The 18,090-nt window shown below is 49.8% G+C and overlaps 1 protein-coding gene across 10 annotated transcripts in view; it reads left to right on the forward strand.

The window, feature by feature from the left end:
* The window catches only part of GULP1 (GULP PTB domain containing engulfment adaptor 1), a 154,569-nt gene that overhangs the window by 128,905 nt on the left and 7,574 nt on the right, over positions 1-18,090 (forward strand). For 4 of the 10 annotated variants that reach the window (XM_036320270.1, XM_036320265.1, XM_036320266.1 and 1 more), the window contains 5 exons: positions 5,033-5,131; positions 5,822-5,959; positions 8,948-9,118; positions 9,351-9,374; positions 9,746-9,838. In XM_036320270.1, coding sequence (XP_036176163.1) covers positions 5,033-5,131; positions 5,822-5,959; positions 8,948-9,118; positions 9,351-9,374; positions 9,746-9,838 — 525 coding nt within the window. The remainder of the gene's footprint in view (positions 1-5,032; positions 5,132-5,821; positions 5,960-8,947; positions 9,119-9,350; positions 9,375-9,745; positions 9,839-18,090) is intronic. The other 6 variants (XM_036320273.1, XM_036320271.1, XM_036320269.1 and 3 more) reach the window with 5 other exon arrangements.

Below are 18,090 nucleotides of genomic sequence, written 5' to 3' on the forward strand. Positions count from 1 at the left end.
GAGGGAGAGAGATAGAAACATCAATGATGAGAGAGTCATTGATCGGCTGCCTCCTGCATGCCCCCTACTAGGGATGGAGCCCGCAACCCAGGCATGTGCCCTGCCCGGGAATGGAACCCTGACCTCCTGGTTTATAGATCAACGCTCAACCACTGAGCCCCGCCGGCCAGGCTCAATGTCATTTTGTTGTAACACTGATGAGATGCCATGGGACTGAGCTGGAGTTGCGGTCAGCCAGCCTCTGGTGAAATTGGTCTCATTATAAATTGTTGTGCCTGTTGAGAACCTATTGACGACATTAGATACAGACTCAGTTTACCTCATGTGTACAGGTCACTGCTCCTCCCCGCTGCTCTCAGGGCTTTGCTTTGTGAGCAGCAGCTGTTCTCTATTTCACCCTGTTTCGGAGAGTGAGGCTTCCGATCGCCCAGGCGAATCCACGGACGGGCCCAGCTTTGCTCTGCTTGGGGGCTGCGTCAGGCGGAGCCTGAGCGTTCAGTCTGCGGACAGATGGGGGTGGGGCGGCTTATGTTCTGGGTGAAGAACCGAAATGGATAATACTTTTCTGTATTCATTTTATCTGCAGATATTCGTCCTCATGGTTTTTGTTTGTTTGTTTGTTTGTTTGTTTTAAATATATTTTATTGATTTTTTACAGAGAGGAAGGGAGAGAGATAGAGAGTTAGAAACATCGATGAGAGAGAAACATCGATCAGCTGCCTCCTGCACATCTCCTACCGGGGATGTGCCCGCAACCCAGGCACATGCCCTTGACCGGAATCGAACCTGGGACCTTTCAGTCCGCAGGCTGACGCTCTATCCACTGAGCCAAACCAGTTCTGGCAGTCCTCATGTTTTAAGTAAATAGGCTGTGAGGTCCCAAGGTGATGTCACTCCCCTTTGGGGGGAAAGCGAGGCAGCCATTTCTTCCTGCCGACCAGTAGGGAGGATGCAGACTTGCCCTTCCTAGGCCAGCACTCCTCAGCGCTGATGGAGACATTACTAATAAAAGGTCTCAGTTCATGGGCAGCATGCAGAATACGTGTTTCCCTGTTCAGAATGCTTTACGCGCTGAGCAGGAGCCCAGCTCCCCTGACTATCAGAGTGTTTTATAAAGGAATAATGGCATTAACCGCAGTGTTTCTTCGTATCTAGGGGGGCCTCTATTCCGTCACCCCAAACCCCAGACCGAAAGGACTCACTCACATCATGGCCAGATAAAATGCAAAGAGATACTTGAAATGAAATGCTTTGGAGACAAAGCTAGTTTCTATGCACAGCAGGGGGCAAAAATGGGCCTACGGTTGTTATTATGGAAAATAATACGATAGTTAATAAATAATAACGCATGAAAAACTCGCTGTTTTGTGTACTCACAGCGGTAAGCCTACTTGGGCCACGCGCGTGTTTTTGTGGGACTTTATACGCAGTTCCGACGTAGTGTTACGTTTGAAAGGTTCTCTCTTAAGGACGGGAGGTGGTTGACAGGAAGACACACGTTACCTGGCGCCGTTTAAAAACGCACGGCCAGGTGGTAGTGGCTCAGCCTTCCCAGGACCTTCCGGAACAAACGTGCTTGTGCGAAGCCATTTTCACTTGGGTGATTGCAAATAATACTTAGATTTGGGAAGTATATTGAGGGTGATAACTCGGGAGCCAAGGAAAATGAATGGAGCAGTGTTTTTCACGTGTTTTTAAATTCTTCTGTGTGTGTTTGTTAGAGGCCACAAATCCAAGTATATTGTTTATATTTTTTTAAAAGAATGTTTAATTCTGCTGTTATGCTGAAATGGCCAGAGGGTGGCGCTGTGGCTCCACTTAAAAATAAATGTGCTCGCATTGTGGCCACCTCCCTCATTTAATTTCCTGCTTATTTTTCTTAGTCATCCGCATTCTGACTGCCCTGTTACCCACTCCAGTGAAGGATTTTATTCCACTTGCTTTGGCTAAGGTAGCATTTTATAGTTACTAAAGTTTTTAAAAGTTTGCCATATTAATATGTTGGCCTTTGACTTAAAAAGAATGAGAATTTTAGGATCAATGCAATACGATGGAAAACTTAAAACTTTTTCAGTAATTTATTTTTCATGCTGCTCTGTTTAATTATGCCTGATAACTTTCAGGAAGATTTTAAAAACTGATCTATTTTATTGTATGCCACTTCTCTGCCATTTTGTGGAGAATTTATAGTTTATAAATTTTTCTAAAATGTAAAAATTTTTGTAAACGAGTATGTATTTGTTGAAACATCATATTTTATATTTCTTGAGTATGTTTTAGCCTGAGATGTAAGAAAATACCAAATTCTATAAAGTCTGACAATTTAAAAGCCCTTTCAACTTCTATCTAATACCAGTGTTTTTGTAAGGAATTTAATTTGAATAGTATCTATTTATTTTTATAAACACAATTAGTGTCAGTTTTGAAGGACTCAGTCCATAGGAGAAGCCAGGACCGCGGGCTCAGGAATAACTCCCAACTTCTGTGAAATCTAATCCAGCAGCCTTTTCATTCGACTTCAGTCTCTCTCTGTAACGAGACGCTGTTTAGTTTGTTTTTCAATATTTCTTATTGATTTTAGAGAGAGAGGGAGAGAGAGATGGAAACATCAATGATGAGAGAGAATCCCTGGTCGGCTGCCTCCTGCACGGCCCCTGCTGGGATGGAGCCTGCAACCCAGGCCTGTGCCCTTGACCCGTAATCGAACTAGTGGCCTCCTGGTTCCTGGGTGGACACTCAACCACTGGGCCACGCCAGCCAGACAAGAAGTTTGTTTTTTAAACGCAGAAAATCTGTGTGCAAGAGAAGAGTCGTTTAGTGATGGGTGGCCGCAGAGCTAGGTTCAGACCTGACCGCTACCCACCATTCAGGAACCAGGTCCTGGCTCGGGTGACCTGTGAGTCCCTAAACACAATCCCTTCCTCTCACGTGAAGCAGAGGCCAGGCCTCCACATGCCTCAGACCAGATACTTGATGTTGATTTTCCTTTGTCTCCCTCTGTGTTTCCCCTCCTGGCCTCCGTCTGTTTTTCCTGCCTCCCACCCCCACCTCCTTTCTGCATTCCTTCTTCCCTTCTTATTTTTTTTCTGGCAGAAAAGCAATAGCTCAGCAGACGGGTTGCTGTTGGTGGGTGTTCTGTGCCAGCCCTTGGGGAACCAGGAGGGGTCCCGGGAGTGTGGGTGCAGCTGTGGGAAGGTGGGCGGCCGCTGCTCGTCCCTGTGGGAGGAGGGAGCGGCCGGGAGGCCGAGGAGTCTGGCAGCCCAGACGGCTGGTCACCGGTCCCCGGTCCCACATGGCGGGTGATGGTGAAAGCCACCCCGGCACATCCCAGGGCGCTCATTCAATGCGGGAAGGAGACTGGGGCTGGGGTGCGGGGGGGGGGGGGGACACCCACACACCCATCCTCTCTCTTTGGGCGATAGCCGGGGTGATTTTCACGATTCTCATAAAGCAGAACAAATCTCTTCAAGAAAAAAAAAAATCAAAACCCTCTGGCCCGAATTAGTGGAATTCATGTGCAGAATCCCACCCGAGAGAATAAAGCCAACGCCCCCCACAGGCCACAGGGGGGAGGCCTTGGCCTCTCTGCTCCAGGGGACTGTACCCCGGGGGACTGCACCCCTGCAGTCAGGTCTGCCCCGAGTTAGAGGCTGGTGCCCACAGCACACACACACACACACACACACACACACACACACACACACAGGAGCCGAACCCTGCCCTGCTCGGTGCTGTGAGTCAGGCCAGGATGAGCCACATGCTGAGAAGGCGCTAAAGGGGGCGAAGAAGTCCGATTCTCTCCCTTAGTTCTTTCTCCCCGTTTCCATGTCTTACAAAGAAAGGGGGGGGGGCAGGCACGCAGGGAGAGGAGCAGCGTGGACCCTTGAGGGCGCCCCGTCAGCTGGGACTCAGTGAAGCCATGAGTACTGTCCTTAGTAGCCGTGTCCCGAGTACTGCGCGGGGCGCGCTCACAGGAAGCAGCGTGTGTCAGTGGTGTGTGTTCTAAAGCAAATCCTTAAAACTAACGTTGTTCAGTGTCCGGTGTGACGGGCCCCTGCAGGCCTGTTCCCGGCACTAAGTCCGCGTGGGCAGAGCGGAGACATCCCCCACGGGGCGCGTGGCTGCCCCGGCCTCCGGGCGGTTCTGTAACAGAACCAGGCATTCACTGCACCTGCGCTCCAGCCAGCGGCGCCGGCGCCCCTGCCGTGAAGCGTCTTGGAAGGCCCGTGGTGGCAGGAAGCCCACTGGGCCTCCGCTCTGAGGCTGCGCTGGTGGTGATTGCTCCGTTCTTAGCTTGACTTCGCGTGTGGGAATCGGTTTCATTTTATTCGTGGATTTGATTGGGGAGGACGTGCACCAAAGAAGCATCTGGAAAGGGAAGGCCGGGCCAGCAGCCCCGGGGGCACGTTCTCCTCCCGCACTACCAACAAAAGGTCGAGGGCGGTCCGGCTCCGTGGATACAGTATCGGCCTCCGAGTGAAGGGTCTCGGGTTCGATTCCAGTCAAGGGCATGTGCCTGGGTTGCAGGCTCGATCCCCGGGAGCAACCGGTCGATGTGTCTCTCTCACATGGATGTTCCTCTCTCTCTGTCTCCCTCCCTCCCTTCCACGCTCTCTAAAAAACTCAATGGAAAAATATCCTTGGAGTAACAAGCAAACAAAAAAATAAACGTGTTAATTAAAAAAAAAAAAGGTCCACAGGGAAAAAATTGATCTCTGCTTATCTTCCCACCAAGTTTTCGTTTTCTCAGCCGGCGTGAATACACGTTTATAGATGCCACGGTCAAAGCAGGTTAACGGTGGTTTCTAAAAGTTACTGGGAATCAATCTGATTTTCAGGATGTCATGATAGGTACTGTGACTTCTAAATATTTTGAGGTTATGGGGGATTTATAAAATACTTTATAATGGGCAAGAATTTAATGAAAAGTTCAACACAATACAAACTTCATATATATATGTATATATATATTTGTGTGTGTTCATTCTTCATAGAAACAATTATAATTTTGTGAATAATTTTTCATTTGTAGTTTGCAAGACATATCAAGAAATCTGAAGGCCAGAAAATTCCGAAAGTTGAGTTGCAAATATCAATTTATGGAGTAAAAATTCTAGAACCCAAAACCAAGGTAAGGCTCATTTTTGAATGTCAGACCCTCTCGAATCTTTCCTTGTGGTTAGATTCCCGTTTTAATAGATACGTGATGTTTGCTACCGGTTGGAACTGAGGTTCCCAGTTGACGGCCGCTTAGCCCTGGGGTTCTGCGGGGGCGCTGGGCCTGCGCTCCGGGGCCTGTGCTGCCGGTGTGAGCGGCTCGGGCCCCGCTGGGCGCATGAGCCCTGGGAGTCTGGTCTCAGGGCCCCTCCGGGGCTGGGAGAGACGCGTGAGGAGTGGGTCTCTGAGTAGGAAGGAAGCGGAGGCTGGTGCTGTTTCTGGAAAGGCCCTGGGCTGCCTGCTGCCTGTGGACATGGTCAGCGTGTCCTGTCACCAGGGCTGCCGCCATGAGCCCTCGGACCTGCCGTCTGACAGCGGAGCTGGTTCCGCGCTGCCTAGCGGCTGCCGTGGCCGCCTCCGCGGGTCTCCCCGGGGCAGCAGGTGGCGGGCCCTTGCTGTCTCTCCCCACGGCACCTGGGCCCACATGACATCTGCCCACACGGCAGGAAGTCCAGCACCAGCTGGTGTTCAGGGAATGGACCAGCCCCTCATGTGTGTTTGTGTGTGTTCGCAGGAAGTCCAGCACCAGCTGGTGTTCAGGGAATGGACCAGCCCCTCATGTGTGTTTGTGTGTGTTCACGTGTGTGTTTGTGTGTGTTCGCAGGAAGTCCAGCACAACTGCCAGCTGCACCGAATATCGTTCTGCGCCGATGATAAGACGGACAAGAGGATCTTCACTTTCATCTGCAAAGATTCCGAGTCCAATAAGCACCTGTGCTACGTCTTTGACAGCGAGAAGTGTGTACGTATGCAGGTGTCGTGGGGGGGGCTGTCGTGTTACGGTCCAGGAATGTCTTGCTTCCGGCGTTAGTTAGGTCTTGGGACGCGAGCGAGGCCTGTAATTACTTAAACTCGCTAATGGGCCCGTCCTGCCCCAGCCGGCCTGCAGGATCCCGTCCGTAACTGAATTCTCGTGTCAGGCACGCAGGCTCGCATGCAAACTGCGTCTCCTAGAGCGCCAGCGCTGCTTATGCTGTGCACTCATTTATCTTAGAATCATTTCACCTATTTGTGATTTTAATCTCAGGTATGATTTAGGAATGTGCACATAATGCAGAGTGATGGTCAGCGGAGTTCGTCTTTTCTGGAGTGTTAATGGATCTGACACGAAGAAAGATGTTAAACTCCAGGAAATAACGTCTGTGCGACTTCTTTAAAAATAGCCGACACTTTGAAAACATGGTTCTTCATTTTCATTACTCAGAAAGCTTACCATAGTGAAAGGTAGTGGAATCGGGGAAGGTGTGAGCGCATGTGTGCGCCTGTACATGGGGGCGAGTGTTCACTTGTGAGCGTCATCTAAAGTTCCCAGCAGGTGAGGGCGGTCAGGGAATTCTAAAGTTAAGTTCTGCAATGATTCTTTAATCTTCTTGAATCTAAAGGAAAACCCTGGGTCTTGATTATAAGCATAAGCTAATGCTAATCAATAGTCCGAGGTCCTGTTGTAAAGCATAAGATGTGAATTCCAAGACACGTTGCAGCCATCAATGGCTTTTTCTTTCTCAAGTATGTTTTTATTGATTTTAGATAAAGAGAAAGGGAGTGGGAGAGGGAGATAGAAACATCAATGATGAGAGAGAATCATCAACTTCGATCAGCTGCCTCCTGCACCCCCCTCACGCCCCTGCTGGGGACCAGGCCTGCAGCCAGGGCCTGTGCCCTGACCGGGAATCGGAACGGTGACCTCGTGGTGCCTGGGTGACGCTCATCCACTAATGTCTTCAACGAAGGAAGAACGTCTCACCTCGGCAACATTCTTGGCTGAGACAGGAAAAGAGCTTAATTCATGCATTTGCTCATTGCTCAGGCTGCCATAGCTGTCAGAGGACTAGTGTGATTGTCACCCTCACGCAGTTATTTCTGTTTTCCGTATGTGAGCTTCTTGAAAACAAACGCTTTTTTTATTTGTCCACCTAAGTCCTACAACAGGTGGACAATAGACACTCAGCGAATTTCTCTTTAAAGAAAAAGGCCATCTTTCACTAGAACATGCTAACATCTGTATCTTTTAGACTATGGTGCTCTTTAAAAAGGCAAATTAATGTGCTAACCTAATTGGCATCCAAATATGTTTTGAGAATTTGATGAACATTATAGAACATTTCGTCAGAAAAAGCTATGCTTACCCACATGAGAAGTGCTGTGTGCACAATAAGGAATTTTCTGTGCAGTCCCAGTGGTTTTTGCAATGTATCCTATTGAGTGGATGCATTATGTTTAATGCTCCAAGTGCTGCTTAACCGTGATTGCTTGCAGATGTTCCCTGTGTGACCGAGAAGGCTAAAGTGGATCTTCTGTGTGTGAGATGGACTAGCCTTTACCACTTACACCAGTGATGGCGAACCTATGACACGCGTGTCAGAGGTGACACGCGAACTCATTTTTTTGGTTGATTTTTCTTTGTGAAATGGCATTTAAATATATAAAATAAATATCAAAAATATAAGTCTTTGTTTGACTATGGTTGCAAATATCAAAAAAATTTCTCTATGTGACACGGCACCAGAGTTAAGTTAGGGTTTTTCAAAATGCTGACACGCCGAGCTCAGAAGGTTCGCCATCACTGGCCTACACCGAGCAGTGCACTTGGTTGTCTTTCTTGTCCTACGCATGGAAATGAACTTCCTTGGGGTCTTTTGAAACATTGATAGGAGAGATCATTATGAACATGAGCCTTCTACGGCTTTGTGTCAAGTGCTTCTTTCTCTTCATTTGATCCCCATCAAATTGCTTATGTGACCGTTTAAACATAAGCTTGCCAGAATCCCTGACTTTATCGCTACCCGATCATCACTGTTTGTCACCGACTTCCGTAATTGTAATTCCTTGATGCATTATTCTCTCTGAAGACAGCGTATGCGCATGGCGTTTTCCAAGGCTGAAAACGTGGAGCCTGCAGGGATGGCTCACACCGTCTGTGTGCTCAGCACTCAGAAGGGGGCCTTTCAAAGCAGAGCTCTTCGGTTTCCACCTCAAAAAACAAGTTCATGTTGATCGGCTGGCGGGCAGGGAATCTACGGGTCACTCATTCGCCAGTAATTCCGCTGCAGGGGGATGGAGTCTGGGCTTCGGGAAGCAAGGGTCCGAGCTCCCACTCCAACCTCAAGTTAGCGTCACCTCCATGAATGAGCTCAACGAGGACTGTTTCCTCAAAGTTTCATTGTATTATTTTTACCTCAAGGTTTTATTTGCTCTTAATTGTATTAATTTGCATAGCCTGTAGCTATAAATATAAAGGAAATTGAATTTATAATGTAATGCTCATTAAAAGAGAGATTCCCGGGCCTATGTGGTTGCGTTGGGGTGATGTTTGTGAAGCGTTCAATTAATGACTTTACCCAACTTCATGTTAATATCATAAGTCAGTGTGTGTGTGTGTCTTATTTTTTTAATCTATTTTTATTGATCTCAGAAAGGAAAGGAGAGGGAAAGAGAGATGGAAACATCAGTGATGAGAGAGAATAATTGATCGGCTGCCTCCTGCACACCCCACACTGGGGATCGAGCCCGCAACCCAGGCCTGTGTCCTCACTGGGACTTAAACCGTGACCTCCGGGCTCATAGGTCGATGCTCAACCCCTGAGCCGCGCGGGGCACGTTATTTTTTTACATCGTGCATGGGGAGGCATCGAGCTGTTACTCAGCAGCGAGAACTCTGCTCGTTTCCGCTCCCCTCCCCCCAGCTGCTGCCCTCGGAAGTACCGATGGGGATGCTTGTCTTGGTTCACAGAGCAGCCTGACACTGACCACTAAGGCAGACCTCCTTTGTTTTATTCGTGTGAAGGCGGAAGAGATCACTTTAACCATCGGCCAAGCGTTCAACCTGGCATACCGGAAATTTCTAGAATCTGGAGGCAAGGATGTCGAAACTAGAAAACAGATCGCAGGGCTCCAGAAAAGAGTGAGTAAACTGCGCGGGTCATGTCGCATGTGGCGTCAGCACAGGGAGACCCCATGTCAGCAGGCAGACCTGGCAGGCCGCCGTCCGTCCCCCCCCCCCATGCTGTCCCGTGTCCCTCCCACCATCACCCGCCCACGGCGCGCGGTCGTTAACGGTTTCGTGTTGGATTCCCGCAAGAGCGTAGTGTCTCATGTGACTCTGCTTCACTCCTGATGCTTCTCACGGGGATCAGAGCAGCAGCAGCAGCCGAGGCCGGGTAAGTGGTTTCCCACGCAGGCCCGGCCCGCGCCTGAACGGCCACCTCTCCACGCTCTTCCCGCCGCCGCCAGCGCCTCCCCGGCCTGCGGTTACTCTCCAAGGTTACGGGCCAGGCTGCACCGCGCCCCAGGGAGCACAGACGAGGGATTAGGAACATGCCTGGTGCACACGTGTAAAAACACTCTAAGCGTCATAGGTCTGCCCGGGGACCCAGCACTCTGTACTCCCCCAGCTTCATTTAATAATACCAGGCAGCACATTGCAATGGAAACAACAGGGAATCCCACTCGTGAACGCAGTTATTATCAGAGCCGACGTTTCCCAGGAATCCTTTTCTGAAGGTCTGTCCAATGATCATTTGCCTTTTAGATTCAAGACTTGGAAACAGAAAACGTGGAGCTTAAAAACAAAGTACAGGATCTGGAAAACCAGTTGCGAATAACGCAGGTGTCAGCCTCCCCAGTAAGTACACAGAGTCAGCGCATGCTTTCCCGGGAAGAGGCTTTCCTGGTGACAGAATGTCTCTGGGTCAGCAGCTCGGCGACGCTCCTAGGAACACTCTGTTGTCAGTAGTTTAAAGCTGCACGTGGGTAGAGGTGACAGCTACTCCCCAAGGTTAATTAAAAATTAAGATGTCCACCCGGCCAGAGGAGCTCAGTGACTGAGCGTTGACCTATGAACCAGGAGGTCACGGTTCGACTCCAGGTCAGGGCACAGGCCCGGCTTGCAGGCTAGATCCCCAATAGGGGGCGTGCAGGAGGCAGCGGGTCAATGATTCTCTCTCGTCATTGATGTTTCTTTCTCTCCCCCCGCCTCCTTCTCTGAAATCAGTCCCATATAATAAAGAGCTAACATGCAAATGGCCATCTCGCCATCACGCCGTGGTGCCCTCACGCCGTCACAGTCCATCACCAGGAGGTTGCGTGTGCGGGTGGGCGGGGACTTAACGCTGTGTGCACAGCGCGGAGGCGGGTCCCAGCGGCTCCGGCCTCCCTCTGGGGCAATCCATCGAGGAGCCCTGGATGGGGGGGCGGGGCCTCCCTCTGGGGCAATCCATCACCGGCTCCCGCACTGTGAGAGGGCACAGGCCATGCTGGGGGATCCCCCCACCCCAGTGCACGAATTTCGTGCACCAAACCTCTAGTAAAAAATAATTTTAAAAATGTAAGATTTCCTTGGTAGCTCAGATCGGAGTTGTTTTTCCGTGTTGCTCTTATCACTTTTTGTTGTTGTTTCTTCCTAGAATAATTCAGGCCTCAATTTTTTTCTGTGGCATATTCTTCATTCTATTCCTGCTGGTTACTGTGTGCTGAGGTTAGACTCACTGGCCTCAGCCAACCTGCCCTTGGAGCACTGAGCTTCCTCCTAGAGCTGGACTATCACCAAGACCAAATCTGCTTTCTTACGTTGCACAGCCCGGTTCCCACGGGGAGCGACACAGCGTATTTCAGACACTGACATGAAGGGTAGTCTCTTCAGACAACACTCAATGTTTATGGTGAAATGATTTCCCTTTGGTTTCTCAGAAATGTTAGATCCTCTTCCCAATACCAAGAAAGATACCATTATTTTGTGATTTGGCTAAGTAACATTTTTGGAGGGAAATGGAAGTTCAAACAATATTTTTCCTAGGCAAAATATATTTAGGATATTTTTTCTTTTTGAATCATGTGTACTGATGATTTTCTCCATTAAAGTGTATACCTGATCTAGTATTTTTGTTAATATATATTTTTATTGACTTCAGAGAAGGGAGAGGGAGAGAGATAGAAACATCAATGATGAGAGAGAATCATGGATCGGCTGCCTCCTGCACACCCCACACTGGGGATCAAGCCCACAACCCAGGCATGTGCCCTGACCGGGAATCAAACCATGACCTCCAGGTTCATAAGTTGACGCTCAGTCACTGAGCCACACCGGCTGGGCATTATTTTGTATTTGAAAAATATTTAATGTATCACTTACGGCATATACTATGCACTGAGACATAATGATAGCATTTGCAAACTTTTGAAAAGAATGTTTATTGTAAATTTTTATTTGCAAGTTCATTTTGGTTCAATCACCAGGCCGACTCAGGGAACACGTTTTAGCACATAGGTCTGTTTGCCATCTAGTGCCAGATAGAATGCTTCCCCAGCTCATCGCCCTGAAGAATGCTTCTATGAGGAGATAGTTAGGGTTCCACACTTGCCGTGCCCTGGAAGTGGGTCAAAACACATGCTTCCCTCTGCACCCCCTCCCCATCATCCCCTGCTTGGCAAGTAGTGGGTGCCCGTGGGGCGATAGGGCCAGGTGAGCAGACGGAGTGAGGCCTGTGCCCTCGCGCCTTTGTCGTGCATGACGACGTGCTGGCGCGTCCTCCTCGGTTCCGGCTGGTTCTGCCGTTCCTTCCGACTGCTTCCTCTTCACTGCCATTGCCAGGCGCTTCTCATCACGTTTATGGCTTTTTCGCCTCCCCCATTTTATTTATTTTTATTTTGGGTGAATTTATGGAGGTGACACTGGTGAACAAAATCATACAGGTTTCAGGGGCACGACGCTGCGACACATCATCCGTACCCTGTTTTGCGTGCCCCCCCCCAAATCAAGTCTCCTTCCATCACCATTGACCCCCCCATGCTCTCCTCCACCTCCCCTCCCCCTCCCATCCCCGGGCAGTCGCCACCTGAGAGATGCTCTGAGTGACATGGAGCAGGAAGGAAGAGAACGGGCGGGAGCCTTTTAGAGAGATGGTGGCATGCGAATGGAGGCGGCGGATGAACGTCAGGGCAGACGGCCAGAACAGGCACGGCCGGCGCCTGGAGGGAGAGCCAGCAACGTGGAAGTGACTGGAAGGTCCAGGTCTGGGTCTCTCAGGGCCCGTGGGCCAGGGCGGAGCTGTTAGTGTTGTTGTTGTGGTTTAACTGCCGTGGGGGAGAGGTCGGGATTAGGGCATCATCTGGCTGCTGCCGGCACCACAGGCTACGAAGAGGCCAAAATGGCCCGGCCGGTGTGGCTCAATGGTTGAGCACTGTCCCATGGACCAAGAGGTCCCAGGTCTGACTCCCGGTCAGAGTACAGCCTGGGTTGCGGCTCGATCCCCAGTAGGGGGCGTGTAGGAGGCAGCCGATCCATGACTCTCTCATCATGGATGTTTCTCTCTCCCTCTCCCTCTCCCTCCCTCTCGCTCTAAAAATCAATTGAAAAAAAGCGTGTCAAGAGGCCAGAGTGAGGTCCCAGACTGGCCAGGCCGCTCCTGCCGTGGAGGGGGCGGGAGGAGGCCGGTCGGTCTAGACGTCTGTCAGTTGAGCCCGTCAGCAGAGCGTGATTCCTGATGCGCGTGGAAGCGGAGTTTGCAGGATTTCCTGATGGCTGGTGGGCGCCTGGAGTAAGAGAGCGGCCAGGATTGTCCCTTAAGGTTTCATCCTGAGCCTGGGGTACGGGTGCCGCCCTCTGAAGTAGACGTGACGCGGGGGAGGGGGCAGTAAGAAGCAGTATTTCACTCTTGCTCACCTGAGTTCTGCCTACTGGGCGGAGCTGTTCAGTGGATGCAGAAGAGACAGACCTGGGACTCAAGGAGGGGCGAGCCTGTGGTGTGGGCCCCGAATGAAACGCTTGCTCTTCCTCTGTCATCGGGGGAACTCTTGTCGGTGGTTTTAGCTCACGCTCCCAGGGTCCGTCTGCTCCTGCGGCGCTGAAGGAGTAGGTTAGTTCAGGCCAGAGAAAACAGCTAAGAGACTTTTTCTTTTGTTTGCTCTCAGTATTAAAAGGAAAAGGCATTTTTCACGACGAAGAAGGTGTATCTTTAATAGACATAAATGTCCCAAGCCCCCTTTCACCTAAAGCCAATTCCTTAAGTGCGTGATGAATGAAGACCACTCCTGCTTTTCATTTTCTCGTGTGTAAGTCACATGCTGTGTCTTTGCTTGTACCGAACAACCAGCACGCTGGCCTGTCTCCTGGACACACGACGGTGGTCCCTGGTCCCTTTTCCGCGAGTGAAGTCGCCCCGACAGGCTGTGTCCACGCCCCTGTGCCCACTGACACGGCGGGCGGCTTCCCGTGGCTTTTGGAAGCCGGGTCCTTCTTAGGACAGCGTTTCGATACAGCGAGAACTTTCCGTTACTTGGCTGTGCTGTTTGCTCTGCGCTGGGCTGTGGTGGTTTGGCAGTAGATCAGAGGTTGGTTTTCCACCATTTGGTACTAATTATCTCGGGACAATCTGATTTCCATTTATTGCGTTCACATGGCAGTGCTGCCTGTATTTATATCAGAAAAGGGGTTTGTTCTGCCCTCCTGGCCGCGTGGCCGCCTCCAGAGGGCTGCTTCATTATGAGATGTGGGCACAGCAGTGACATCCAATCCCTGCTCTTGATTCTCGTGTCTGGGTGCTTACATTGTACATTTCTGGCTCAAGGAGCCTTTAACCAAACCAGGCTCTTGCCAGGAAGTGAAGTGAACAAAGTTGTCGTCCCGAGACCCACTGGGCGTTCTGTTGCTGAGGAACACGATGTCTTCCTTCCATGAGACCCATGAGACCGGCAGGCCCTGCCGTCGCGTGGTCGGCCGCGGGGCCGCTGACGGAGCTGAAGAGTGGACTCCCTGCGAGAGAACAGTTTATCTTCCTCCGGCATTTTCTCAGCGACGAGGGAAGTGGGGATGGGCAGGGGCAGATGGTGCAGACGCCCCGTCACAAACAAGCCCACTGGGAATCTGTAAACAAAGGCCCCCGTTTTAAACATGCGCGTTGCCTCAGGAACACTTGGTGCCCACAGGATGCGCTGAGCAGTCCTCAGCTTCTCTTTCATGACTTCACTTCCAGACGACAATCTGCAGAAGTAAACCCTTGTCTCATGGGAAGAAAAAATACTCCATCCGGCCCCGACCATGAGTCCCTGATTCAGCACTCAGCTCTCCTCGTGTCAGTGTCCTCTCTGAGAGAGTGGACGTGGTAGCCATGTGATTTGCAGAATTCTTGTAAGAACATATACGATGATAATGGGTCTTATAACTAAGAAACCAATATGAACAAATTGTGGATCGAGAAAGCTGAAAAAATACATCCATGATGCTGTAAGTTCTAAATTCTAGAAGTTGTTACTTATTTAAAAAGTGATGTAACCCGGCCAGCATGGTTCAGTGGTTGACCAGGAGGTCATGGTTCGATTCCCGGTCAGGGCACCTGCCCAAGTTGTGGGCTCAATCCCCAGGGTGGGGCGTGCAGGAAGCAGCTGATCAGTGATTCTCTCTCATCATTGATGATTCTCTCTCTCTCTCTCTCCCCCTCTCCCTTCTTTGAAATCAATAAAAATATATTTTAAAAATAAAAAAATTAAATCTAAATAAATAAAAAGGGATATCGAAAATGTGCCCTAACAGTGGACTTTAAAAGCATGAATTAGCATGGCAGGATAAAACGTATTGCTGGAACCTTTTTACATTACTATTATATTTCCCATCTTTAGTCTTATTTAACCATTTTTAATGAGAAGTTTTTAATTTAGACCTTCATATTAATAAATATAAGTAATTTACTTTTTAAATTTCATTCTAAGTAGAATATTGAACCTCTATTTTAATAATTTTGATAAATCATATTTTAACCTTAAAGTTATTTTACATTTTTAAAAGGGTCTTGGAAGATTGATGGCACCAAAATAACAGCATAAAGTAAAATTTTGGTGTCATGCTCATATTCCTATAGACATCACCACAGAAATGTGCAGTCTTTCGTTCAGTGTTTTTATGAAATGCGTACAGCATTTACTGCCAGGAGTCAGACCGCCACACCTTCTATGTGGGCACAGCTCAAAGCTAAAATGGTCCCCCAAGCACATCCCCCATGCATGTCTTCCACGCATGTCCCCCAAACATGTCCCAGCCCCCACACGTGCTCTCCAAGCACGTCCCCCAAGCACGTCCCCCAAGCATGTCCCTCACGCACATCCCCCACGCGTGTCCCAGCCCCCACCTCCTGGAGAAGGAGCCACAGGCGCCCAGGAGCAGGGACCTCAGACGCAGGCGCTCTCACTCGTGTCCAGTAGCTTCTGCGCCATGACCAGCTCCGTGCGGGCACAGAACTCGTCTCAGCAGCAAAATAACTCGGAGCCCGGGCATCGCCCCGGGACAAGGCCAAATCAGTGGATCCAGAATGTAAGGACGGTCACAACAGGAACACCAGCTCTACTAGACGCCTCTACTCATATTCCTTCCAATATTAGTAACGTTTTTCCCAGGCGCCTGTCCTTCCCACACGCTGTAATTTTCCAAACAAGTTTCCGTGTGCACTTTCCTCCTTGTCCCTCCGTCTCCTGAGAGCCTCTCTCTGTCCTTTCTTCCAGCTGCTGCTCACGGTGTCTGCCCGCGGGCCCCAGCGCTGTGCGTCCCCACTCTGGCGCTCGAGTGAGGACTCGCCTGCCGGGAGCCGGTCCATGCTTGCTGTTTCAAGGGACCTGGCATATATGGCATACTGTTCTTAAAATGTTTGCTCACCTTCTTGGCACTATGTGTTTTAACCAAGGTCTCCTCTCTGAGAAAGGTTGTTTCCCCAGGTAGGGATTTTCCCCTGAAGTTAGGGAGGGAATAAAACCCCTCAACTAAGTGCCAGGCGGGTAATTAATCACTTTAACTATGAACAATCATGCTTAAGCTACATAATCTTTACTCCCTGGAATGGAGATAAGAAACGCCCTAACCTTTGTAATAGAGATTGATAGGATTGAATCAACTGGTATAAATACAGATGTAATAAGACAGCAAGAGTCAGAACTTAGAATACAGAGCTTAGAACACAGAACTAAGAAGACAGAACCTACACAGAACTACAGACAGAAGAACTTCGCTGGAGAGAACATGGCAAAAGATCCTGGACTGAACCTGACTACAGAAATTGGCAAGAGAACCTGACTAGAACCTGGTGACTGAACCTGGCTGGAGAACCTGGACAGAACCTGGCTGGAGAACCTAGCGAGGGAACATGGCTACTGAACCTGCCTGGAGAACATAGCAATAGAACATGGCTACAGAACCTGGCTGGAGATCCAAGGCAGAACCTCTCTGGAGATCCAGACCAGAACTTGGCTGGAGATCCTGGCTGGAGATCCTGGCTAGGCTGCTGATCAACTGAACACTGTCTCCGTGTCATTCCTTCTTCGCCGACTCCATCCACACCTTTGGGGACCCCTGGACCTGCTGGGGTTGGACCCCGGCACTCGCCCCCCTGTCTGAACCTTCCCCCCGTTCCCGCCAGCCCTGCTCACGCGGCCGCCTCCAGGCTGTCGCTGGGGATAACACCGCCGCCTCCTAAGTGTGGCCTTCCCCGGCCCGTCAGCGGGAGCCACACCCCGAGACCGCATGTAATTTTCTACACGGAAACTTCTCTTCACTTCCCTCTTATCTTCTTTAATTCTGCCGGCCGTGCTGTTAGAGGCAGTGGGCAGTGCGGTGTGTCTTGAGCAATGGGATCTGGGCCTTTGGTCGCCTGACATCAGAGAGCTCCAGGCGGAGGGTGTGGGTGGTGCACCAACCCCCAGAAAGGTGAGGGGACGGGGACCTCAAGGGACCCTTCGATGCAGCAGATGGGACAGGAGGTCATCGGTGACGTTGGCGGGAGCAGTTTCGGTCGAGTTCATGCCTAAACGGCAGAGACTAGCTTGAAAGGCGTCGAGGGTTGAATGGAGTACAAGTTGGGGCAGGAGAGGTAGTGCCTTCCTCAGGGAGCTGAGCCTGGGAGGGAAGAGAAAGGATGAGAGAGGAAAAGAGAGGGACAGAGCGAGACATCTTTGGTTGGTCTGTTTTTGACTGCAGTTGAGATGTGAGTTCTTGGTACTCTGAGGAAGGTGAGAGAGGAGGACGCCAGGGCGGGGGTTCGCAGAGCAGCGTTCCTGCGGAGGACGGGGTGAGGGTGAGGCTGCCTGAGGCTTTGGATAGTATTTATGTTAAAGGGAAGGATGGTAAAAGGGGAAGATGACAGCGATTTTCCTGCGTGGAAACGTGCGCTAGCAATCCTGCTAATGGCAGGTCTGTCATCTCTACACATAAGCAGCCTTTTTAGTGTTCATTGTTTTCATCGTCTGTGACTCAGAAAAATAAATGCATTCTGTCACTTTAACATGAACTACTCAAAGCGTTCTCTGTTTACGTTCTCGTAGGAAAAGGAAACGTTTTCTCACCATCCCTTTCCGATGTGGGACTTCTTTCTTTCCTTTCTATGGATTGTGTGTGCGTGTGCGTGTGTGTGTGTGCATGTGTGTGTGTGCGCGTGCGTGTGCATGTGTGTGTGTGTGTGCATGTGTGTGCGCGTGTGTGTGTGTGTGTGCGTGCGTGCATGTGCGTGTGTGTGTGTGTGTGTGCATTTTCCCCTGAATGACACAGTGATGATTATTTCATTCCGTCATGATGCCCTGGCCCAGATAGCAATGATCTTGGTGGTGTATTCGGTGATTATTAACTTAAACCACAAAGTAGGGTTTTATTATAAAAAACTTGGTGAAATCTTAGTCAGCAGAAAAGGCACTGCAATGTGTGTAAGAGTTGGCTGTCACTGTGGTTATAAATATAAATTGAAACACACCCTTAAAAACTGTGAAACTTGTTATCATTGCATTTATATGGTTTTATCTAAGAAGGTTCAATTACTTATGTTCAATTGTTTTTGTTTAAAACTTATAATTTTATGCAAGATCTATTACTGACATCATGTTTTCTATAGTTTCTAGCATGTTCAGGTC

Source organism: Myotis myotis, unplaced genomic scaffold, assembly GCF_014108235.1.
Source record: "Myotis myotis isolate mMyoMyo1 unplaced genomic scaffold, mMyoMyo1.p scaffold_m19_p_8, whole genome shotgun sequence".
NCBI lineage: Eukaryota > Metazoa > Chordata > Mammalia > Chiroptera > Vespertilionidae > Myotis > Myotis myotis.